The sequence below is a fragment of the Lissotriton helveticus genome, chromosome 4_1 (genome assembly GCF_964261635.1).
Source record: "Lissotriton helveticus chromosome 4_1, aLisHel1.1, whole genome shotgun sequence".
Taxonomy (NCBI): domain Eukaryota; kingdom Metazoa; phylum Chordata; class Amphibia; order Caudata; family Salamandridae; genus Lissotriton; species Lissotriton helveticus.
In genome coordinates, this window is record NC_136063.1 from 1,176,770,393 (window position 1) to 1,176,796,530 (window position 26,138).

General features: G+C 43.6%; 1 protein-coding gene across 1 annotated transcript in view; it reads left to right on the forward strand.

Moving 5' to 3' along the window:
• The window catches only part of TNFRSF11A (TNF receptor superfamily member 11a), a 295,953-nt gene that overhangs the window by 55,022 nt on the left and 214,793 nt on the right, over positions 1–26,138 (forward strand). Inside the window, exon 2 of the mRNA XM_078687767.1 lies at positions 17,279–17,348. Within this exon, the coding sequence (XP_078543893.1) occupies positions 17,279–17,348 (70 nt within the window). The remainder of the gene's footprint in view (positions 1–17,278; positions 17,349–26,138) is intronic.

The following is a 26,138-nucleotide window of genomic DNA, read 5'->3' on the forward strand; positions in this document are numbered from 1 at the left end:
TTCAATTCGTTCCTTTGCTCACAAGGATTACATTCTAATGTTCAAAAGAAGGTGGAGGTTGAATGCTGATTTTTAATAGCCACATGCTCAAAAAGTACATAAACGCTAGTTTTCAAGTACAAACGTATACCAATTGAAAATACACGTGTTCTGAGTGTCTCCTGAGGCATTAGGAGTACGCAATAGAGCAGAGCCCTCCTAGTAGCATTTATTTTGACATATGGAGCGTCCTTCAGTTTGTTCGCCAAATCAGCTAATACTCAGTTCTTTGTATATTCCATAATCAAGAGTGTCAGCTTCTTACTAAAAACTGTTCCAGGACAACACAGTCCCAAACCCACTCCTGTAGACAGTTCCAATGCCACTCTTTTAATCCACCCTGTTCCTACTCCAGTTCAGACCAGGCATAATCAGCGCAAACTAAGCATGTTCTTCGGAAAGAGTGCAACAAAAACAATGGTTTCTTAAAGAGCCTTTCTCCATTTAGAATCTAAGCCAATCTCAAACCTAAGGGCCTCAAAAGAAATGGACTTGTCAACTCCTAGGTGTCTCTGCAAATCACATCCTTCAGTTATAACCCATAGGATAGATCTGGTGGTCAGTACTGTTGTACCATTAGTACCATAGGCCATTTTTGGGACGAAAATAACAAGACCCCAAAGCCTCTGAAAGCCATTCCTACAGACTTTAGCTGTCTCCCTCTTGGTTTCAACAAATGTTATCCAGGTCATGAGAAAACTGAATGTTACACACAAAAATAAAAAAAACTTCAGTACCAGCACAGGCATCTGTAATTCTAATCTCCGTTCGACGGATGGAGCACGCTGCCTGGCATACCAGCACACAATTAGCCCCAATGCATTGTGGTATATGCAGTGCATGCTAACGCTTACTTCAGTTGAAAGTCTTTAGTATTTTCCATTATTGGTGCAACCAGTGCAGTGTATTGCTAGGCACATATTTCAGGAGTATTCTCTTTTTTCAGTAAAGAGTAACAAGTGCAATTTTGGTGGTGCTGACAATGCTACTGACAATTTTGCATCACTCCTAGACACAGGAGCATCCAAGAGCTCATCGCCTAATAACTTAGGAAGGAGCCAATCACAAAAGGAGGAGCGAGCACACTGCCTGGCATCCCAGCACACAATTAGCCCAGATGCATTGTGGTAAATGCAGTGCATGATAACACTCACTTCATTTGAATGTCTTTTATATTCACCATTGTTGTTGCAGCCAGTGCTGTGCATCGCTAGACACGTCCTTCAGGATTGTTGTCCTTCAGTAGAGAGTAGCAAGTGAAATTTAGGGTTACTGGCAATGCTGCTCACAGTTTTCTTCGGTTTAGTACCACACCCATAGCACAGGTGCCTCACAAGGCTTGTCAGCCCCATAACTCAGCAAAGAGTCAATCACAATAGGAGGAGAGCACACGTTGCCTGACACACAAGCACACAACTATCCCAGATGCATTGTGGTAAATGCAATGCATGATAACACTCACTTCAGTTGAGAGCCTTTTGTATTCACCATTGTTGGTACAGCCAGCTCTGTGTATCACTAGACCCCTGTTTCAAGACTGTTGTCCTTTTTCATTAGAGAGTAACAGGTGAAATTTGGGGGCGCTGGCAGTTCTGCTCACAATTTGCCCAGGTTTAGTACCACTCTCAGACACACAGGTGCATCGCGGAGCTCCTCCTTTTGTGACGGAGCCACTCATGTTCCACTGCCTACGAAGCCTACGAAGCAGCGGAAAAAAAGGGAAGAAAGTGCTTCTCCTATTGACATCACAATAGTGGTTAACCACCCACTGTGGCGATGTTACTGCAATTGACTAACCAGATTACATTCCAGTTGATAAAGATAAAGACTTCCTGTGGAAGCAACACGCAATATAAGAGACTCTCTCCTGCCACACCAGTCGACATTTGTTGTACATGATCTTGAAATGTCTCCTAACCCCCTCTAAGTAGGGTACTCTGTTGTCCCCAGTACAGTTTGTGCTACATAAACCAATAAATTCATACATAAATACATACATTCTATCATCATTGTAGGGGTGCACCGCACTTGTGATTCAGTCAGAATTTGCTGATATGCGCTCCTTTACATTTAGTGCATGGGCGGGTACCATCTCAAATACAGATCTTTTTCTGTTTGATTTTTAATGTTCAGAAACCATGGGTAATATCTATGTATACCCACATCACCGTCCAAACAACTGTGTGCAATCCTTTTACAAAAATCAAGTACACAATTTTTACTACACAGGAGATATGCTTCCTATTCATACATTAGGTGTGTGGAAACATAAAACAGAGTGATCTGATTTTTGTAGTTACATTCCTAAATGTAAGTTTCTATATTCCTATGTGGGCTACACCAAAGGGAATACTTGAAAGTGTGTGGCTATTATATTTTGCTGACCAAAATTAAAGTTTGTGAATTTGGGATTTTACTTTCGCTTCCAAGGACACCTGAGGGCTTCTTAGACAATTTTTCTATGTATTTTGCTATTCTGTGATAGTGACTATGAATGTGTACTGGTCTTGCGCACTGTAAAGTGTAACAGAAGATTTAAGGTATGGATCTTTATAGCATGACCCACATTACTTTCTGTAAAAAACTCACACTATTTCATCAATTTCCCGAAGCCTACTCCTTATTTTTCGATTCTGTCGTATCATATGTATGTGCAAAATGCAAACTGTGGGTTTCAGAATTGTATACATTGGATGTGCTAAACAGCTATTCATCACTGTATGTTTTATCTTTTTTTCTTTTACTCGGTGCCATTTAGAGATTTGTGGGTTGGCAAGATGCATCCTTTTTCTTTCTCATGCTGTGTCTTATTTTAGTGATTCACGCGGAGCCCTGTATAAAGCCTGCATTTCCCTTGAGTAAGATGATGGCCATGGGCCAACGGGGAATTTCGTGGTCCACCAAGAAAAGAGTGAAGGGTCCATAACCTGAGATGGGGTTCCTATTTTGAGAGTGGATGTGTTCAGTGCAGAGTGTGCCCAGTCAAGTGTACCCATCCCCAACCAACCAAATGGTTTTATGACAGTCCAAAAAAAGTGTAAAGCGTCCTTTTCCTCAAAAGAGTACAAACTAGGAATCTTAGATTGCCAAACAGATTCAGGGGATGTGCATTTAGTATATGATATACATAAAGATGTGGATTAAGATTACACAGGGTCAAAGTATATTGGAGAATCCCTTTCACAGGCGGCAGACCATCACCCACACGATCTAGTGCCGGCCCATGGTAACCCCACAGGCGCACAAACTCTGACAGTTGCGTTCATCTCCCCTCTACTGTCTCTGTACCCCCATAAGTAGATAGATTAGTAGGATCAGGTCAAATCGTTGGCTACCTATTTTATTTCTCAAGGTGAGCTCACCAGGCTGTCCTACTTCTTGGTTCTGTGGTGGATGTAGACTTGGACTGGGGAAAAGTAGAAGCCATTATTAGGTTGGCAGAGGCTTGCAGATGGCGTGTGTGTTGAGGTACTGATATTACCCAGTCTTTGACATCATCAACCATAACTTTTTTGCCACAAGACTTATCGATGCTAAGTTTTCAGGCACAAGAAGCAGAAATCTTTCTGGAAGATGCAAGCAGTAAGTTATGATACCGCTATTCTGCACTGAACCCCAGGAAATCAGCTAAGGTGTCCCTCTGGACTCAGTATTGTCTCTGTTTAATTTCTACATGCATCCCTCTATTTTGACATAGTAGAGGTGGTGTCGACATGTAGGTACAGGACACTCAGCTGATATTTAGGCTATCCCGTCTCTCGAAACATGGAGTCCAATTGCCTGCATCTCTGGCTGACTGTTTACCTCTTACTAGTGAATGTCTACTAACTTTACGAAGCTCAATCTATCAAAAGTGGAGCTTGACTCACAACCCATAAAATCTCCACTTGAAGAGCCTCTACCTGGCTCCAAGTGTTGGCCTCTCTGCCAGTGCTTGCCACCTCACTGTGTGACCAGGGCATCAACATCGACTCTAGTGGCTTATGTCTCCTTCCTCCGGTGAGAAACATTAAACAGAGTTCTCTCATTTATTAAAAATCTTCATATGCCGATGAGCAATGCCCTAATCCAATCCATTCTAGATTATGGCAATTCTTTTTACCTGTCCTCTCCTGAAAAAGCTTGTGTCACCTTCAATTAGTGAAGCACATTATTTCCTTCCTCAGTACCTACTGAAGATAGGGCCTACAACTTTTCCTTTTTTTCTTTGTTTAGAGCATTGAGAACTGTTCTAAAATTTAGAAGATCTGTCTATTGAACCTGTAAAGGTCTTTCTTATTCCAGTAATTTTTAATTTGGTGATTTGGAGTTCTTGATGTTATAAAGACTACACTAAGTTTTTGCATGCATGCGCTAAATGAAAAATGCATAACATGTATGGACAGTGAAGGGCCTCTGTGGATCAGTACTGAGGGTATAACCTCCATTCCTTCTCTTCAGAAATACAGAGTGGGACTGGGCAGCGAAGACTCGTTGGCCAAGATTCTTTTTATGGTACCCAGGCGCCCACACAGAGTTAGTGGAACCTTGTGGTGACCTAGCATGTCTGAATAGACTTGTAAATGGGGCACAACATCTATGTTGTAGCAGTAGCAAGCGGGCATAGGGAACTTTTTGGGCCTTCCTCAAGCTTCAAAAAATCTTTGGGGATATTTCTGAACTCTCCTCACAGCCACCAATCCGAAGAATATCACTTTTTTTTAAAACTGATCCCAAGAATTCATTCTACTGTACACCATTCCAATTTGTGCATGTTCTTAACTCCTTCCGTGCTTATGGCGAGCTCAGCTCGTCATGAGGCACGGTGCTCGTGTGCTCATGACGAGCTGAGCTCGTCATGAACCGTGGAACGCACACACGCGGGGATAATTCCCCTGCTGTACTGAACGTTCCACAAAAACCGGTGTGGCTGTGACGAGCTCAACTCGCCATGAGCACACGAGCACTGTGCCTCATGAGCACACGAGCACTGTGCCTCATGATGAGCTCAGCTCGTCATGAGCACAGGGGCGCTGTGCGCCCCCCCCCCGCACAGCGGCAGAATTACCCCCGCTGCGAAGGGGTTAAGAGAAAATAATCAAATACTCTGATACCTAGGGTCTACCAGGGTACCGGTGAGCATTACTTCTCCACAGTAGTAACCTTTATGCTCAGTACAGTCTTGTCAGTTTACCCTCGAGGAATGGTTACAGTTTTTTTTTTTACAAGAAAAGAAGCCCAGAAAAGGATAAAATTAGCCATTTTTTAAAGAAAGAAAATTATCTGTGACTAGGGAGTAAGGTTTTAGCTCTCGAGAAGGGGTGACTTGTTTGCCCCGCTCATGTCCGTTTGCAATATTTCGCTGGTGAACTGTTGAATACGAGCATAGTCATTTTAGCACTTGCTGCATGTGACGCATGTCTTCTGACACCATCAGATTGCACAACTGTGTAAACTAAAATTAACACGTTCAAGACCCTGGGCTGACTATTCCATTCATAATTTCCCCTTTATGGACCTCCGGCGCTCTTCCCTTTTGCTACACTCTGTGACTAATCAGTTGCGTATCTTCCGTTTCCTTACAAAAAGTACACTCCGATGACTTGTATAGAAAGAAACATATGCACTGAAATCCTATACTAATTTAATATGAATGGACGAGACCGACACTTCTCAGCCGGGGTGCAATACTTTTGAGGGGAGAGCACTGTCACTTCTCGCAGTAATCAGATACTTCAGGGTTGTTAGTACCCGCAATTTTATATTTCCGTTTCAAGCACGGCCCATCTCATCCCTTCCCTCAAGCCTGCCATTCATGTTTTACTAACAGAGTCCACTTAAGGACGCTACTGTTAGCACATTATTATTTATTTATTTATTTATTTATTTTTTTGCACATTATTGCTTACCAATTGCTACCTCAAACAGCTAGGGGAAGCTATTGCTATGCATTTAGTTGGGGTATCTGAGAAGAGGTCATGTAGGTTTGAAACGGAATGATGATGGTATGATGTTTGTTGCTCAGGCACTCAGGCTGCTTCGGGTTCTCGTGGTAGTAGAAAACTCGAGTGTGAAACATTTGAACTACTTCATTTTACAAAATGGCCGCCTTAAAGAATGATTGGTGGTAAAAGTGCTGGTGGTTGAAAGGCCCAGTCATGCCATTGGATAAGAATAGGCATCACAATGCACGACGCACAGTGACGTTTGTGATTTATACAGGTAATAACGATCTGGCACCCATAATCCTACAGTTGAGTTAATTTCAAATGCCCATTATTTCCAACGCAAAGCCAGTCCCAGAGAAGGGCTGTGAATGAAGAATGCAAAAGAGCGGACTAACCTCACACCATAGTTGGACAGTAACTGTAGTTGAGCATATTTGAGAATTCAAGAGATAGCGATCAAACAGAGATGGTGAGAACACTCCCTCATATACAGACCAGGCTGTACGTGATGTCAAATGGCAGCTTCCAGAATGTATATCACCCATTGTAACTTTTCTCCTGTGGCCTCTATCCTGGAAAAAAAGTGGACCCATATGAGTGGCCTAAATCAGAACTATACAGTACTAACATAACTATTCAACTTGTGCACTTTAGAGAGGATTTGTATTGCGTGGACTGGGAACTGTTGTATTTTCCTTAAAAGGTTCCACAGACATACGTGCCTCCTGGCTGGCAATAGCATGACTCTTTCCACTTACTTTCCTTCCTTCTCAACTCTGAAGAACAAAGGAATTTCGTTAACAAGAGGGAGAGAAGTATATGTTTTTTATTATCTAGGAAGTTATTAAAGTAGAATATATGTTTATCTAAATGCAGTAGCCAGGGTTGCCGTTTAAGAGTACACTGCAATGGTACATGGTCTAAGTCTAGAAAGAAATGATGAGAATGGATCACTTGAGACTAAAGCACCAGGGGTTTTGATTGTGGATGACCTTCATAAAAAACCCTCATGCACGCACGTAAGCGATGTGGTGGTATATCTTGGTTCTCCACTAATTAACGTGGCGTGGGTGCATCATCATAGGGTTTCTGCACAAATTTTTTTTTTTAAATCACAATTTTTAAATAAAGTAGTTTTGTTTTGATGATCCAAGGATTTCTAAACTCACTATCATTTTTGAGAGCACTATTTCTGGACACTACTACATAGCCAGTGGTTACCTCCGGGCGGGGTCGCATATAACTAGAGAAACCTTATGATGATGCACCCACGCCACGTTAATTGGTGGAGAACCAAGATATACCACCACATCGCTTACGTGCGTGTATGAGGGTTTTTTATGAAGGTCATCCACAATCAAAAACCCTGGTGCTGTAGTCCCAAGTGATCCATTCTCCTATTGATTTTTTATATATAGCCTGGAAACTGAATGGATCATCATTTCTATCTCCCCTACCTTGATTGATGAAATAGAAAGAAAACTAGTCTGCATTCTGTAAATTCTCTTATGAAAAAATACATTTAAGATTCATATAAAATATCCTAACATATTCTCTCAGAGAAGAATGTAATATACAATTTGTTAATCAATCAATCAATATTTGCAAAGCACAGCTTGTCACCCATGAGAGTAGCCAGGCTTTATGTTGCTGGGCTCAGTCAAGAAGCCAGGTCTTGAGTCTCTTACTTGAATCTGCCAGCGAGGGTGATGTTCAGAGGTGGAGGCCGTTCCAGGACTTGGCTGCAAGGTAGAAGAAGGAAAGAAGGAACGGCCTTCACCGTGGCTACATCAGATACGTGGCGTCTGTGTGAGGGCGAGGGAGGTGGAGGTGGAGCAAAGGTCTCTGGATGGTTGATGGATGTTTGGGTGGTGGTTCATGTATGCTGGTCTTTGGTTGTTGAGTGTTTTGTAGGCATGTGTCTGTATCTTGAATTGGCTTCTTTTCTGGCTGAGGAGCCGTAAGGCCAGGTTGAGGATGAGTCTGGCTACTGAGTTCTGTATCGTCTGGAGTCTTCCCATGAGTTCAGTGGTGGTTCCTGCATACAGTGGGTTGCCGTAGTCCAGTCGGCTGGTGACTACGGCTTGTGTGACTGTTTTTCTCATGCTGAGGGGGAGCCATTTGAAAATTCTTCGCGTTGATCTGTATTTCATGGTGAGTTTGCTGTCCAGGATGATGATGAGGTTTTAGGCGTGGGTTGTTGGAGTGGGTCAGAGTTTGGCTGGCCACCAGGTGTCGTTGCAGGGGGTGGGGTGGTTGCCAAAGATAAGCACTTCAGTTATGTCTGTGTTGAGCTTCAGAGAGTTGGCATTCATCCAGTTAGCGACATTCTTCATGCAGTTGTGGGACTTGGTCTTAGTGGTGGTGGGGTATGCTGAGGCTGAGAGGATGAGCTGGGTATTTTCGGCATAGGCTATGATGCTGAGATTATGGGTTCTGATGATGTTGGCTAGAGGAGTCATGTAGTTGTTGGATAGGGTGGGGCTGAGGGGTAAACCTTGAGCGACGCCGCAGATGGTGCTCTTGGGTTCCGAGCTGAAGGGAGGTAGGTGGCTTCTCTGACTTCGTCTCGTGAGGAATGATGCAATGAATCTGAGTGTATCTCCTTAGATCCTGATCTGGTGCAATCTCTTGATGATTGTGTGGTGGGATATGGTGTCAAACGTGGCAGAGAGGTCGAGGAGGATTAGGGCCGCCAATTCTCTCCTTTCGAGTATGGTGCGAGTGTCCTCAGTGGTGGCAGTGTTGGTGCTGTGTTTGGTGCATAAACCAGATTGGGAGGCATCTAGAAGGTTGTTTCTCTCCAGGTTTTCGGTGAGCAGCGGTTGATGCCCTTCCCCAGTTATTTGGCAGGGAATGGGAGTAGCGAGATGGAGCAGTGGTTCTGGAGTTAACTCTGGTGGTGGAGAGTTTCTTGAGGAGAGGCCTGACTTCTACTTGTTTCCATGTGGTGGGGAAGGTGACTGTAGCAATGAATGCGTTAAGGATGGTTGTGAGTTGGGTAATATCCTAACTTCCTAGGTTGAAGAGCCGGTGGGAGCAAGGGTCCGTGGGAGCCTGAGAGTGGATGGAGTACATGATGGCTTTGGTGTGCTGTGTGGTGAGCTGTTCCCATGCGGTGAGTTGCTGGTCATGGGAGGCTTTAGTTGGAGTGAGGAGGCAGTGGAGGTCAGAGACTTGGGGCTCAAAGTTCCTGTAGATGGTAGATATCTTGTTTGGAAATGGTTTGCTAGAGCGTTACAGAGTTCCTGTGAAGGAGGGATTGTTTTCTTGGTAGCTGTTGGACAGAACTCTCTGATTATGCTGAAGTGTTCCTTGTTGTGGTTGGTGCATGCCTAGATTCGGTCTGCTTTGGCATCCTTTTGGCGTCTTTGAATCATTGGTAGTATTCATTGAGGGCTGATGTGAAGGTAGCTCAGTCTGCAGGGTCTCTGATGGTGCACAATTTTCTCTCCAGTTGTCTGCAGCTGTGTTTCATTGTCTTGAGTTCTGGTGTGTAACAGTTGGCTTGTTTGGTGGATCTGCCGGGCGTGGCTGGTTTGATGGAGGTGAGTAGGTCGGCGGCATTGGTGATCCAGATGGTGAAATTCTTGACTTCATGTTCCCTGCATAGCACTGAATCCTCACTGATAGAGATCACAGACTCCCTTAAATTCACACTAGATGCCCGACACAATGCCGCCCTGATCCTACTAGATCTCTCTGCGGCATTCAACACGATCTCACATGAAATCATGCTAAACCACCTCACGACTATTGGGGTGGAGGGCAAGGCCTTAGCCTAGCTAGAATCTTTAACAGAATATAGGTAACAGGCAGTCTGGCTCAAACCATTCCGCTCCGAAACAAAACCAATCAAATACGGTGTTCCCTAAGGCTTAGTCCTGAGGCTCACTCTTTTTAATATGTATACGATTCCTTTTGCACACCGTATACAATCCTTCGGCATCCAGGTGGTCTCCTTACGCGGATGACACCCAACTGCTGCTAACTTATAACAAAAATGACCATAAGGCTAAGAAAAACTTTGCAGCCTGCATGACGGCAGTATTGGGTTGGCTCAAATGCAATACTCTACGAAGCAACCCAGATAAGACAGAGGTCTTGCTATTTGGACTGGACTCCACCAGGGTTGGTCAGGGGCCTGGCCATCCCATTGCCTGGCTGCCAACCCTAATGACAGAGCGAGAAAACTAGGGGTCATAATGGATAATCAGTTAACCATCAAATCACAGATCTCAGCCGTGGTTAAAAATTCTTGCCGGATCTTTCGAATACTGAGGAAATTCATTAAACTGCTTCTCTGGGATGCCAAAAAGACCGAGATCCAGGATCGGATTCTAATGTGCTTTATATAGGACTGCCAGACTACCTGATACATAGATTACAAAAGTCACAAAAATATGGCCGTAAGTCTAATATATAAGCTCCCAAAGCACTCCTCAATTGTTCACTATTGTAAACGGCTACCCTGGTTACCAGTAAAGAATAGGATCATCTTTAAAGTACTAATAGTGGCACACTCACCCTTCAACAAAACAGGTCCCGCCTATCTGTTGGAGAGAATGACCAACTACTGTCCACAAAGAGTGCCACGTTCATAATCAGCTCACCTCCTATCCATCCCACGCACAAAAAAGAAAATGTGGGGCGGCTCAGCCTGCTCGCTACTGTTGGCCAAACTCTGGAATGACCCTCCGTTTTCCCTCAAAAGCCTGCCAAACATAAAAGCATTCCGTAAGCAACTGAAAACCTCCCTGTTAAAATAATAATCAGTCACGTGCTTAGATAGGTGCCACTTGCCTAGTATACTGGGACACTCGTGGCGAAGCTGTGCGCTTTAAAATTCCCTCTATTCATTCATTCGTTCATCCATCCCTCAACAGTTGGATAACCCTCCTTTGCTGAGCTCACAGTTATGTAAAACTCAATTTCAGCACAACTGTGTCTCTCCTCCCTCAGAAAGCACTGACACCTATGACCTCTTACTGACATAAGAACTACCCCTCAATGGGTACAGACAGCAAAATCATGCCTTGCTCTGTTTATCTATCCCGGGATAGGTGTGTGTCTATCGTTCAATCTTTTCTGTCGGTCTACATTCATTTATCTCCTGGGACAAAGAACCCCAAAGACAAGGACTTTCAATGGACATGCAGCCCAGGCGCATTGGCCTTGTGGAGGGAGATCCTCAGATCTGAATCGGTCAGGACAGGAAACATAAGGAAGAAGAGAGACACCCAGTACAGGGGTTAAGGTGACGCAAAGCAGTACTGTTCTGGGAAATGCCAGATACAACTACAAAGGGACGTTGCGGACATCAATGTCAGAAACAGTGCAAGAAAGGAAAAAACCTGTTTCAAGTTCAAGGAAACAAAGAAACAAGAACCAGCGGAATGTTTACCTTAGAACATAGACCACAAATTGTACACCCTGAAAAGAAATAGATGATTCATAAAGAGTGCATTAAAAAGACTTAAACACCTAGATCATTTGACAGGCTGTGAGTTCCATTGCCCCTACACAACAGCATTGCGATGGTTGATTATGCTGAGGGCTTCAAGAACCAAATTTCCAAAATCACAGAGAGGAGAGAGCCCACTACACACTTCACATTCATATGGGTTAGGATGAAAGGAACAGGTCACCCAACCCCCTTAGGGAACACATGTATGAAGATAACCCATACACTCAAAAGCAACAACCCACACTAAACTAAATCCTTTAGTGGAGAACCTCTGCTGAATGGATCATGCTGGCTTGTTAGGCACATGGCACCAAGAAGCCAAGTCATTGATAAATGCTGCCCAGTATACATTTATAGTTATTTATTTATTTAAATATTTATTTAGTGCCACTGCTACCAAATGACTGCATTTAGTTTACAGCTTTCTTGAGGCAGTGATTAAAAGACTGAATAAGCATTATGTACATGTGAAATGGACAATTTGCTGAACAGAACTACAGCTCTTGATTAGGCCTGTTTCCGCCTACTCTTTACAGGCAGCTGTCGCTCCCTCTTGCATTCAAATCAACAGGAAGACCAGAGAAATGGAAGAGCTGCTGTAAACCTCCTTAGATATGCCCCTTCAAGAGTCCAAAATATCCTCCGCTGTTTAGCAGCACAGACCTGTGAGAGGCCGACTAGAGAGCCTTTTATTGTCATTTAATTGTTTATTTGTTAAGGTTAGTTAGCCCCTGTACTAGAAGGGTTCTGGTTCCCCGTGCTACAGTACAGCAGAATTACATATGAGATGGTTATATAAAGTTTATGTGATGGGTGAGTGGTGGGAAACAAATCCAAATAGTACAATACATATATTAATCACATATATTGTGTTTGCGATGATTTGAGCTGTTAGGAGACTTTGGCTTCAAGGTTCTATGGGCAGGGCGGAAGAAGAACCAATGCATTAGGTGGAGGGAAAAGATTTCTATGACCCTGGGTTCACAAATTGGGAAAAGGTTGGGCATTGACATTTCTTTAAATCCCAGGTGGGATGAAGGGATTCCATGTTGGTGATGTTGGTGTTCCACAGCACAGGTCTATGCTGCTGAATAGATCTGAAAGACGAAGGGCTGCGAGCGCCTGTACAGTCGAGAAGGGAAGGCTGGAGAGCATAGTAAGAGGGGTGGGGGTAGCATGAGACTTGGAGGTAATGTTTCGGCTGTGGATTGCTTTGAATGTGAGAGTCAGTACCTTGAACGGTGGTGTATGTTTGTATGAAACCCTTCCTGCTTGATGGTAGGCATTATTCTGGACAATCTGTAAAGAGTGCAATGACAAAATGGATGATGTTGTTGAGGGGAGTTAATCCCTATCAAGAGAGTTCCACGGTAAACAATCAGAGGAGTCCAGCGTAATCAGCATGGGCTTTAAAATTTCTAAACAGCACTGCGTTCTGTGCATAGGAACTCATGACGCGTATCTACATCGTGGGCTTGAAAGAATTTATCTATAACTCCTAAGGAAAGTAAGTTCTGGGCTTCTTTGGCAACAGCATCTTCATGTCTTCCTGAATAAGCTGCTGGGACCCAGCTCACTCTAGTGATATTCGACTATAGACATTAGGGAATGGCAGGAAACCTCAACATAACGACATGATAGGAGTTTAACATGTCCAGCAAGAAAAGGATCTTGAATACCTAATACGAAACAAGCCAACACTCCCTTTCTACGTTTCTTCTTTTTTGCAACAATTTGTTGTGCCCTATCAGCATGTTCCCATGCCTGCTAGTCAATCAAAACACAACATGCACCCATACCTTTCTTTATGCACCCTTACAATTTCCTATAACCCAAACAACACTAAAGGCTGAGACACAGAGAATAGGTCACTACCAACAAAATACGTGTCTGAGCGCCTTCTACAATACTATTTTTACACTTCTACTTTGCACCCTTCCTGCATTTATTTTTCATTTTGTTGGAGGATGTGCGTTGTTGAGAACTGACATTTTTACCATTTTGTTGGTCCTGGCGTTCTCGCTGCGTTAACCCTCACTACCACAACTACAACAGCACCACAATGTTGAACATTCTGACAGTGTTAAAACCTGGTCAGCAACTGCACACTGTTCCTCTTTCTTGTGTTACACTCAAATCAGTATTGGACTGGATTTTCAGGCAGTCTGGCACTGTCAGATGGGCCAGCTTTAAGTAGTTAGTGTGTGTTTTATTTCCCCCCCATCACGACCCACAGGGCCAGACAAAGACCCACACACGAGTCCTTTCTAGCTAGCACATCTGGTAGTGGCAGACAGACCGAAATTCCAGTCTAACACTTTAGAAACACACTTGCAAGGTCTGGAACTCCAGGATGACGACCATTTACCTCCACTCACTCTAGGATGCACTGACACATAGTACATCAAAGACTCACCTTGCTGGTGGTTAATAGTGCACAAATCATTATGGCGGATTTGTAAAGCGCATGGCTGCCTTAAGGCTTCCCAACTCTGCATGATTAGTTACAAGAGTCCTGTAGGTGGTTCAAAGATATTGCTTGAACAGCCATGTTTTTATTTGCTTCCGAAATTGCAGTTTATTGTCTAGTTTTCTTCATTCTGATGGAATAGAGTTCCAGAGTTTAGGAGTTAGATGTGAAAAAGCTCTACCCCCCATCTTTCTCTTTTGACCTTTGTGTGTGTTAGACGGTCTGCTGTACTAGACTGCAGCTGTCTGTGTGGTATATATGGGGAGATAAGCGTCTTGATCTTCTCTGGTCCTTTATCATGACGTGCTCTGTATGTGATAATTAGCGTTTTAAATTTTATTCTTGCCTCTATCGGGAGCCAGTGCAAATTTGCTAGATGTTTTTTTACCGGTTACCGAGTGGCCTAAACGCTGCATTCTGCACGGTCTGCAGCTTTCGTGTAACATCTTTGGGTGCACCAAGGAATAGAGAGATTCCATAGTCCAGTCGGGAGGTGACTGGAGGATGGATCACTATCTTCCTTAAGTGGGTTGGTACTCTATCCAAGATTTTCCTAATACTTCTTAGAAGGCCAAAACAGATTGCAGCTAACTTTGTAGCTTGTGTCCACATAGAGAGATCGGGTTCCAACCAGAAACCTAGGCTTTTGATTGTATCTGTTGGCTTGGGTATCTTACCTAAGCTATCTGGCCAGGCTAAAATGGGGCTGGGTGTTAATTTGTTCCCAAAGTATAATTTTTCCCCATTTAGTTTTAAACAGCTTTTTGTCATCCACTCTTTGACTTTTATCAAGCAGGGAGACAGCTTCTCCCCATCTCTGCTGTGTTTTGGGTCTAATGATATCACTAATTGGGTATCATCAGCGTACAAAGTCATTGATATGTTGAACTCTTGTACGAACTCTGCCAGGGGTTCCATATAAACATTAAAAAAGGTGGGGCTCAGTAACTTTTTATTACTTTTGTACTGTACAACCCCCCACTTTAGATGGAATTAATGGAAAGCAAGTTGTCCCCCCCTTAACAATGGCTCACACTGTTTCTTTTCGTCAGTTTTTTTGTGAGGAAATAATACTGAGCAGGTTGTGCCAGCTCCTCCTGCAACAGTTCTGTCCAGCTTGTCCGCAGTCCTCATACCTCTGCTGCCCTCTGTTTGTGCCTTTTCTGCCTGTTTTATTTGCCCTCTGTTTTGCCTTTTTCTGCTCGATTTCATGCCCTCGGTTTTGCCCCCTTCTGCTCTATTTTGCCATTTCTGCTCTTTCTTCTGCCCTCTGTTTTGCCTTTCTGCTCGTTTTACTGCACTCCATTTTGCCTTTTCTGCTCGTTTTTTTTGCTCCCTGCTTTGCTTCTCCTGCTCTGTTTTGCATTTTGTGCCCTCTGTTTTGCCATTTTGCTCTTTTTTCTTCCCTCTGTTTTGCCTTTTTCTGGTCGTTTTCCTACCTTCCGTTTTGCCCACTGGCGTAACGAAAAGCGAGGGGGCCTCCCTGCACCGTACTTAGAGGGGCCCCCTCCAGGCTCAATCAGGAGCTCTCCGGCCACAGTGTAGTGCCGAGGGGGCCCCTTGGAGCTAGAGACCTCCCCCGCACTGCTGGGGCTGCGTGGGCCTTTTTTTTCTCCTCCCCCTGGTTTGCCTTTCTTGCATGTTTTTCTGCCCTCTGTTTTGCCCTCTTCTGCTCTGTTTTGCCTTCTGCTCGTTTGTCTGCCATCTGTTTTGCCTTTTCTGCTCATGTGTCTGTCCTCAGTATTGCCTTTTCAGCTCGCTTGTTTTTCTGCCGTCTGTTTTGCTTTTCCTGCTTGTTTCTTCCCCCTTACCGCAGTTTCCTCAAGCCCTGGCTTTTCAACGGAGACCTCACACCCCAGCACCCAGATACTCCCTGGGGTGACAGTGCCGTGCTCTACAAATGCTGATTGACTAAGAAACCTCCACGAATACCACATACAACAAAACATTGCAACTCTATTGCAATGTTTTGGAGAAGTGTGGCTCACCGATTAGAGCGGCAGACCCTGAGGCAGAGGTCTGGCCCGGGACCAGGGTTCAATTCCCGACGCGGCAGGGTCTTGGGCTCAATGTCCACGGACTCGATAATTCAAGCCTCGGTGCCTACTCTAATCATGGGTCCCACTCTGCAACTCTGGGCAATAGCTTGCTTAATCTCCACAACGGCCTCAAAAGCGCTAGGATGCCTGGCTTCACCTTGGGGGTGCTCAGTAGGGGGCATCTCACAGGGAAAGCCAGGAAGGGTTCCACAGCGGTATACAGCGCCAGGATGCCTGAAAGGTGATAGTGCGCTTTACAAGTATACATACATTTACATTTCCACATACATTTACATTTAATCTTTTCCTTTTTCTCCCCCCAAAAATGTGTTTTTCAATTTAACAACCAAGCGTGTCTTCATGAATCTTTAACATTGGTGAAGTCTAGACTTTGTTTCACCTCACATGCAACTTAAGTTGATTAGCACACGTGTTTATAGGTGGAGATGAGATACTGTTTACCTGTCGTCATTTTCTTGCAATTACCCAAATAATCCATAAAATACACAGAGTTTTTGGCAACACTCCCTGCCTCTGATAAAGGGTGGAAGAGAGAGGTGGCCAAGTTGGGGCTACAGGGTTTGCCCTCCAGGGCTGGGCCAGGCAAAATGCTAACGTAAGCAGGGGTTCTACCTTCAGACCACAGAGGATGTTAACAAGGGGAAGCTAGGGTTTAGTGGTGGTGGTGGGGGGGGTGAGGAAGGAAGGAAGCTTTCTTCAGAGAGGGACACATGACTAATGATGAGCTGTGCACACTGAATGCGCTTGGCTTTCAAGTAAAATATAGCTACACGTGTCTCACAGTTATTCAAAAAAGTGCCGAAGGGTTTTCGCCTGTTACTCTCACACTGTACTTAAGTTGGCAATGCCAGGCAAGTTGTGGCCAGCTAGCCTAGCCTTCTCACAATTAATAAAGTGTCGGACGACCTTTGTGCAACGAGATATTCTCATCTTGCCTATTCAGCCACTTATCTGTGCTCCAGCCTGTTAAACGTAGGACTCCTGAAGAAGGCCTGCATGACTGGGGCAAAGGTAAAAACAGCACCTCACAGGTCACATTGCTTAACCTGTTTTTGTTGAACGGGACTTCAAACGTTCCTGTGTCAGATCCGTGCAAACTGGGGAGTTCACAGCGGTCTTGTGGAAATGCTTCTTGTAATAAATGTTCCTTTGATTTTGGGCCAAGATAGCTCTTCGCACCGTCAGTGCTAAACGCTGACTGGATTCTCCGACACGCTGAACTGATTTTGCAGAAGGTTGGATTGTGAAGGAAAGCCCCTGTTGTGAAATCTTATCATTTTTTGTGTTTGCTTTGCTCCCACGATTTTCTCTGCAGATCACGCACACCTGTGACCCGGTGAAGCAGTACGAGCACCTTGGAAGATGCTGCATGAAATGTGAGCCAGGTAAATGGAGTATTTGACATGTTGCTAATTCGTTGAACGCTCATCTTGATGCTGCATACATGCACAATAGGTGGAAGGGTCTGCTTGTGTAAAAATGGCGTGTTATGTATTTATATATAGATCCTGTTTTTACCAGAAAATATTAAAAAAACAGTAAAGTAGGCAAGTACACAGCTTTTTACCAGTACCGTGCAGGAAAAATTATTCCACAACAAAAAAGCCACGGCATATTACTCAAATTAAATGTACTCTGGGAAATATGGCTTTGACTGCACAGGCCACATGCACCGCTCGCCCGGGGATCCCTTAAATCAGGCATAAAGTCAGGTGTGAGTACTGTCGTCCAGTCTTTTTTGTCGTTTACATTTTGGTACTTTTAACCCTGCTGCTAGAGCGGGGACAGTAAGGCAGTAAGAGCCAGAATGCAAAGAAAGACCAGCAGTGAAGGTGCTACTCACACCTGCCATCCACATGAGAACTCGCCTACAAATTGCGCATTTTCCTGATAGTGCCCCTCTGGTGGTAATGGCTAGTGGGCACAGCTGCTAGGTTTCCCAGGTACATGACTGGCTGCTCTAGTCCTGGTTTTTTCTTTGCATTGTGGGACTTGTAGTCTTGGTTTCAAAATAGAATAAACAAGACTACAAGTCACAAAATGCAACAAAAAAGAAAACTACTGGATGGATGGTCACACATGGACTTGGCAACATCGACAGGGCTGCTTGGGGCCACCTAACAGTTCTGGGAACTGAGTTTCTATGTTGTAAGTCTTGCAGGCAAGGCTAAACCCCATTTTTTTTATAGCCATCCCCCTACCATTTGCACACATGTGGTATACACACCCTCTGAATGCAACGATGGTACAGTTCTAATGACACCCAATCACTAATTTGCCACTAACCAGAGAATGGGCAATCCACATAGCGATCTACTGACTTTATGTCTTGTTCCAATTTTCAGCCATGCCTGCATCTTTAGGCAGCCCGCCTTACCTTCTGGTCCTTGTGATTTGATGTTTCTTCATTGTGGGCGTGAACCTGCAAATTCCAACATTCAGAATGATCCTGACGGACAGTTAGGATTGGCGTAAGGTGTCTCACATGTTGCAAACTGTGCTGTTCACTGCCATTTGGTGGTGGCAAATCTAACTCTGTTTAGACATCATGCAGAAAAGGAAATCAATAGAACTGACAAAATGCCCTCGGACAGTAGTACAGTCAATCTAGGCCCATTTCTTGACATATGACAAAAAACACTTTTATAAATTAGGTACATGGATTATAAAACCCATCTAGAACAAAATAGTTAAAACTATTCTTGAAGGTAGAGATTGTTATGAAGTTCCAGCAAGAGAGTGGTAGCAGATTGTTACTCCAAACACTCCTTTCCATTAGAATCTGTTGGTCTCTGAAATAGAACTGCTTAACCCATGTACACTCTGGTGTACGTGGTATTCAATCAGTCTTTTAAAGCAGTAGGGAGGTAGGCATTAGGTCATGCCCCTGAATCCTAAAAGGAAACATAGTGTGTCTCTGTTTTTAATGTCGAGAATAAATCTCATCCATATGCCATATTCTCTAACTTTACTTGATTCCTTCTGTCAAGTCTGACCCAAAATATTATATGATGCGCTTACTTTAAGAGCTAATACAGCAGCACCTACAAGTGTTGGTGTTACCTCTCTTAGCCTCCACAGCTATCCATAAATTGAATTCACTACTGCACTGGCAGAATCTGTCCACCGATATACTACACCTTCATTATTAAGTATACTACAGGTATTCCCCCACCATACCATTGGCCAGGGTACATCTTGTAAGGGAAATTATCCTATGGTTATGACATCTGCCAGTGCCAAATAGAGATATGCCTCACTGCTGTTCAGTTTATGAATAATTGAGCTCCTCCTCATTTCGTCTGAAGGATATCAGTTTCCACTTAAAATGCGGTTACCCGCTTATGTACACACTCTACCACATTGTCGACTCCTCCAGGTTCTGAATGCCGAAGGCGAATGTGTTGTCTGTAGATACTGTTCAGAAATGGATCAAGATTATTAAATAGAAAACCAAAATAGAGTTTTTTTGGTAAGATCGACTGTTTGAAGTTGATCAGCTTAAAGTTACAAGTAAAATATTGTAAGTACTTACGTTTTGTATGTGATAACGTACTCAATGTTTGAATCCAAAGAAAGTGAAGCTGCTAGATACCTGGACGATCTTCTCTACTCTGTTTGTTAAGCTTACAAAGGGCAAGGTGGCAATGGTCCAACATACCAGGCCCTGGCATGAGTTCCTAAGTCCGGAGAACAGACTGGTAGGATGAAAATTATTCTTTGGCAACTCCTTTGGCCACAAGGATGTTGAGGCTTGTATGGCAAAATCACCTAAAAGTCTAGTGAATAACTATTAAATGCCATAAGAGCTTATTTCTTTTTTTAAATCCAAACATGTTATTAGAGTATCAAAAAAGAATAGAAAAAGAGCACAAATGTTTATACATTAGTATCGAGAAGTACATTGAAGTTACCCACATAACATCCCACGTCGAAAACCCTGGTCTCTAAATTGATCGCCGGGGTGACAGAGGGAAAGTCCCGAAAGGTGCTGGACCCCACAATACAGGTAAAAATCCGGGCCTTGTGGAGTGCTCGTTGACGATAGAAATCTTCATTTATGAGTATCAGTTGGAGCCTTGTGTTGGCTACAATACATTCTTCTCTTGCTGTATATTGAAGTCAGGGAGCTATCAGTACACCTAGATGCTCCCAGTCCTTCTCAGTGTAGTCAGCCTGTTGGTTAGATGCTCATAAAGCAAGAAACCAGAAACCAAGAAAAGGGCTGGGCAAAGGTAGGGCAAGAAGGGAGGAAAGGTAGGGGGAGATATTTGTGTTTTGTTGGTGGTGAGGATGTAAGACGACCGACCTGAGGTCCAACGTGGCAGGAAGGTACCCATACCCATGTGATGGATACTTTATAACATAGAGGAGTCACGTATGGTCATGACCTATGGAGGTTTGATTTTCTGTATGCTTACTTCTAAAGTGGACAAATATCACATGGCTTCCAAGTTTATAAGTTATGCACCAACTATGTCGGAACAGCAGTGCAGGGATGTATGACGTTACAACGCATACTTTTACAACGCATTTTTTACAACGCAACATCCATTACAACGTATTCCATTACAACGCATGCCATTACAACGAATTCTTAAAAACTACCTTTACAACGCATTCCATTACAACGCAAACTACCTTTACAACGCATACCATTACAACGCATAACATTACATTGCATATATGGTAAGTATTGGATAGTGTAGGGGTAAAAATTACAATTCTAACTCCAGGGGGATGCAACAGTAGGGTAAGTGTTGGATAGTGTAGGGGTAAAAATTAATATTCTAACTCCAGGGGTTCAACAGTAGTCGGATAGTGTAAGGGTACTATGCGTTGTAATGTTATGCGTTGTAATGGTATGCGTTGTAATGACATGCGTTGTAGTGGTATGCGTTGTAGTGTCATGCATTGTAGTGTCATGCGTTGTAATGGCATGCGATGTAATGAATGTGGCGTTTTAAAAATTTCGTTGTAATGGTAGTGCGTTGTAAAAGTTGCGTTGTAAAGGTTGTTTCCCACAGTGCAGTGCCCAACTGAAAAAAAGAAGTGAATGTTTGGAATTACTAGCAATGAAACTGCTGCAAAGGAATATCAATGGGATACCCATATTTTGAACCTTTGACAATACCCGTCTGCAAGAGAAGGTAACTTAAAATAGCGGACAACCTAGGGCAGCACTAAAAGCATTCAGCAGGTGGAAGTTAATCCAATCTCCCGGACTCAACGATTAGATCCACCTAGAAGAGGGAGACACAGACAGAACGTCCCAGGAAGCCCTGCAGCATGCATGCAGTGCACCAGAATATGTCAGGATGCCACAGCCGTACCAATGACCTGAAGAAGAAATGACTTCTCTTCCAGCATAGCAACCTACAAAGCTTTGCTCAAAGAAGAATCACGAATCCTAAGTTGGCTAAGGAATGGCAGGAGAATGATGGCACATGTGTACATCTGCCACAGAGGATAACCACAGAAATACTAGCCTGCACGTAGCCTGCAGACACAGAGATATATTGGGTAATGATTGGAAAACCCACAGCCATCACAACTATCAGCCAGTAAGACGCCTAACCACACTGACATTTTGTGCTTCTGACATGTACATACATGTTCCAGATAGTAAATCTATAAGACCAGCACATACGGAATATGACTGCCTACTACCAATGACGTTCTGAAATGCTACTGTCTTATCTATTTTCAGGAAAATTACACCTTCATTTCTTAAACACAATATCGTAACTATGTTGATTTACCTCAGAGGGAAAATACACACACAAAATAAAGAAGGCATACCTGGTGTCTGCAAAGCAAAGCCAGTGTACCTTGGTAGTCTGCTCCCAGCAGGCTATAGGCTACCAGTGCATCCGAAATGATGTAAAGGAACTATCTTATATACGTCTGACAAGTGCATCACTCAGATATCCAATAGTGATAATATTATCTTGTTTTCCCCCATTTGGTTTACATAGCTCAAAGCATAATATAACTGAGACAAAAACCGAAAAGCTGCAGGTGATACACACAAGGTTATTCAGAAATGTAAATTACACTTGTGTGTAATTTACTCATGTAATTAACTCTTACATGTTTTGAATAACTTTACTACTTGTGACTATTCACAAAATCTGAGCGTAAAGTTACTCAAAATTGTAGACCTATAGGTCTGCACCCACTGACAAAGAGGGTGGAGCTAAATTTGAATGCAAGTTACCACTGGCAAAAAACAGTAGCAAGTCCAGCACCATACAAAGCCAACCACTGACACTGCAACAGCCCCTCAGAAAAAATAATAGAGGTAGGGACTAAAAGTAAAACCCCGAAGGAAACATATTATTTAAAATCTTTAAAAATATAAATAAATATAATTCCATGTCTAAAAAATCTAAAAATAGTGTGTTCATTTTATCATAAAATATTTTAATAACGTTTTGTAATTTAAACATTACTGTTAAAATAATCTTTAGTAAAATATAATAAATGTACTTACATTATTCTAATTAATATTACACATCACTTTTAATAATTATTAATGCATCCTAAAAATTATTTTTACCTCAGATGGGAATTTATTTTTTATTTAAACTTCTGTGAATAGCGATGGGCTTACTCTTTTGTGGGTGGCTGCACATCCACCCCTAAACTCCTCCCTAACCTTCTCAAAACCCCTCAAACTCGTCCCTAAACTCCTCCCATTTAGTAGTAAATATGCTCCTTTTTCCATGCCACTCCCCCTTGCCCCTCCCACATCTCATACTAAATAGGAAGCTAAAGACGTCCCCACAGAAAAGATAGGAGAGGTGGAGTGCAAGGAGAGGTGGAGATTTGCACTCGTAGGTTTGCGAATAGTATTTTGTAGTACTAAAGCACTACAAAATGCAGTTTGTGAATAGAATCCCCCACACATTAGTATTAAGTACCTAGCAAATAAAGCTATCTTAAAAGGGCTTACTTTGATAAGGAGAATGCCTGTGATGATGAAGAGCTGTCTGTGATACCTTATGCTACTGAAATTGTCAGTAACAAATTTCCCAATCCCTCATCGGTTCCTCCCAAAGCACTCCGGTTTTGAAGACATGCAGCAGCACTAAAACACCATAGAATAATGAGTTCAGGGGAATGCGTTCCGCTAGCTCCAACTGTCAGCAGCAACCCACTGCTGCAAAAGAAAGAACTACACCAAGTCCTTAAATATCCCCACTCTATAAGTTTCATGTGTAGATCCCCCCAGACTGAAGGATGCAGTCTGTGAATGTGCGTTACACAGGGTCCACTTACAACACAGTCCCTGCGGGCTTTGACAGGTGCAGTTCTCACATAATCTGAAAGAGATTTTAAAGTAAGGGGGAATGGCCTTTTTAGCAAGATATGTGATCGCAAGATTCACAAATCCCTGTTCAGCAAGGATTTTAACCCCAACCAACACGAACCCAGGTGTGTAGTTTTCTCAAAACACTTTGCATATATTTCCCTTGGTCAGAAGTTCCCCTCCTTAGTGCCAATATCGGCCCAAACCCAAACCTTTCTTCATACAACACACCCCTCCACCAATAACCGACACAACACAAGTTGATGGAGAAAGTTGTTGCAGTTTTATTAGCATAAACATTATTCCAACATGTTGGGTTATCTTACGGGTGATCCAGAGCAGGCCGCCTCTCGCGACCCGCCCACCTGATGAGCCATAACCCCCGCGGTGTTAACCGTAGGGGCTTTGTCAGTTTTTGGGGGGAAGGTCTAACCCCTCCCCCGGCGAACCTCTCGTCCGCCCATTACTCACACCCCTCCCCCTCGGGGGGCGGAGCGTTGGCAACCCCCGGTTGCTCAGGTACACAACCGCCCGAAGGACTAACGGGGCGCCGTCGGTCCTCCAGGATCCACCGTGGATCTCCCTGGGGGATAATTCGCTCACGCACCCTTCCGGTGCTCCTGTAGAGGGTACCCTTCTGTACCTTCCTGTATTGGATCGCCCTGTAACTCCGCCTGCAACACAAAGACAAGTCATTAGTAGCAACAAACACTCCCCCGATCTGCCCAAGAGCAGGGTAAGCGGATGGGAGGGAAAACGCCGGGCAGTCACTAGTTCCGCGATGCAGGATCAGCCTGGGGGTGGGGGCGAGGGTCAACTCGCCGCTGCATCAGGAACAAAGAGGGCGCTTGACCCTCGCCCCCTGGGCTATATAGCCCTTCATCCCCTCCCCCAAGAACAGGAAGTGACATCACGGGGGGACCACTGGTCCCCCAACCACTAGACCGCTCAGGGTCTGTGCCATCCTATGGCACTAAGGGTGGCCGCCCTCGTAGGTGGCCACCTTTGGTGTCCCGGGGCAGCCTATCAGAAACCCGAAGAAGGGGTGTACGTCTTATGGATTGAATCGGAAAGGGGAGTGGACAGGTTCCACGCTCAACAACCCTCTTTGCTGCAGTTGATACAAAGGATGGTCTTGGGACTAGTGAACAACCACAGCCAGCCTAGTACATCCACATGAGATACAGCCACTGTGTGTGCCAGTCATTACCCCGAAAGGAGTGCCAGATCACCTGGCCTCTAAAAGTGATTTATTCCAATTGTAAGTGCAGCGACACAGTCGCAACAACATGAGAAGTGCATTCCTCTACTCCACCCCGCACAACACTAAAACACTTTCCACATGCCCCAGCTCACAAGCATCACACCTTTTTAACCAGACACAACTATGAACCACTGTAAACATCATGTGTTCTATCCCTATCTCAACTTCCCTCCGCTAGACTCTTACCTAAATCAGGTTAAGTGAACCAATCTGATTAATCACAGACACACCAACATTTTCTAACACAGGCCACACTGTAGTTTAACATCCTGCCCAAAAACACTGTCCTGTGGTTTGTCATGCTGCCCATCCGCCAGTGTGCCTTATCGTCTCATAGAGCTAAGAAGCACTGTATGAATGCTACTACAATACAGAAGCAATCCATCTGGATTATTGTGGCAATGGTATGCAGCTCCTTAGAAAATTATTCTTACACATAGGTGCATAGATTGGTGCACTGGAGCCAGAAACACTGTGGGACAAGATTAAGAACCAGGCAGTGAAGCGCATGTTCAATTTTAGAATGCACAACGTAAAGTGAAGGAGAAAGAGCCAGTCAACTACCAAGTCGACTGACCAGAAGATGCACGGTGCCTGCTGCACTGGCACATGCCTATATACAGTGCACTGGTATTATTTACATCAAATGTTATTAAAATAAAAAAAATTGCATTAAAGGAACAAAAAAATCTGAAAGCTCAACGGTACAAAATGAATATACATTTACAAAAAAGCAAGAGAAAACCAGTTCTTGATAATGACATATCGTGCTAAAACTTGAAAAGCTTGTGCCATCTTTAAATGGTCAATGTGGGTCTAAAGACGTTGATTAAGTTTAGCAATACAGCCTTGCAACAAATAAATGGGCCATACTGCAAGTGCCCTGGACAATGTTTCTTCCCATCATTGTAGGAATAGGCAGTCTCTGATCTTACCATTCCAAGTCTATAGCCTTAAGGACAATGCCAGATGCAAAAGAAACACAAATGTGATCACAAAGTTTCAAGTCAACGTCCTCAACTTGCAATTTTAATTGATGTGCGGACCCTATTTCTTTTAGCATTATATAAGATGCTTGAGAGATTTTTTTTTTAACAAAAGTCCTGAGGCATCAGGAAAGTGAAATTGTGAGTACGTCCTTTCCCCTCTACAGTGAATGTAGCTATGAGGACTTTATCGTGCAAACTTAGTGATGTAATTGGTAAATAAGCCTCTTGCTATAAATGCATTTGACCAACTCTGTAGATAGCCCAATACAGATTTCTGAGTAGCAGCATTAAGTATCCTTCTTATAATTAAGCTCCAAAATGTATGTTCTACTTACACTGACAACATGCAGTATTCGGTACCACAGATCAAGTGTGTAAATCTTAAAATGTAAGATCTTATAGCCTGTAAGCAAAGTAGATCTGTGTTTGTGGCTGTTATTCCTCGTCCAGGTGCACAATCTGCACCCACTTCCCGTGGATTGATACAACAGCACAGATAGGCGGCCATGATGCCTTCAAGTCAATAGGAGATTCGGAAAATGATTGCATCTGGCCCTCCCGAAAGACATTACTGTTCTTCTACTCAGTCCACTTGGGCCTGCTTCTG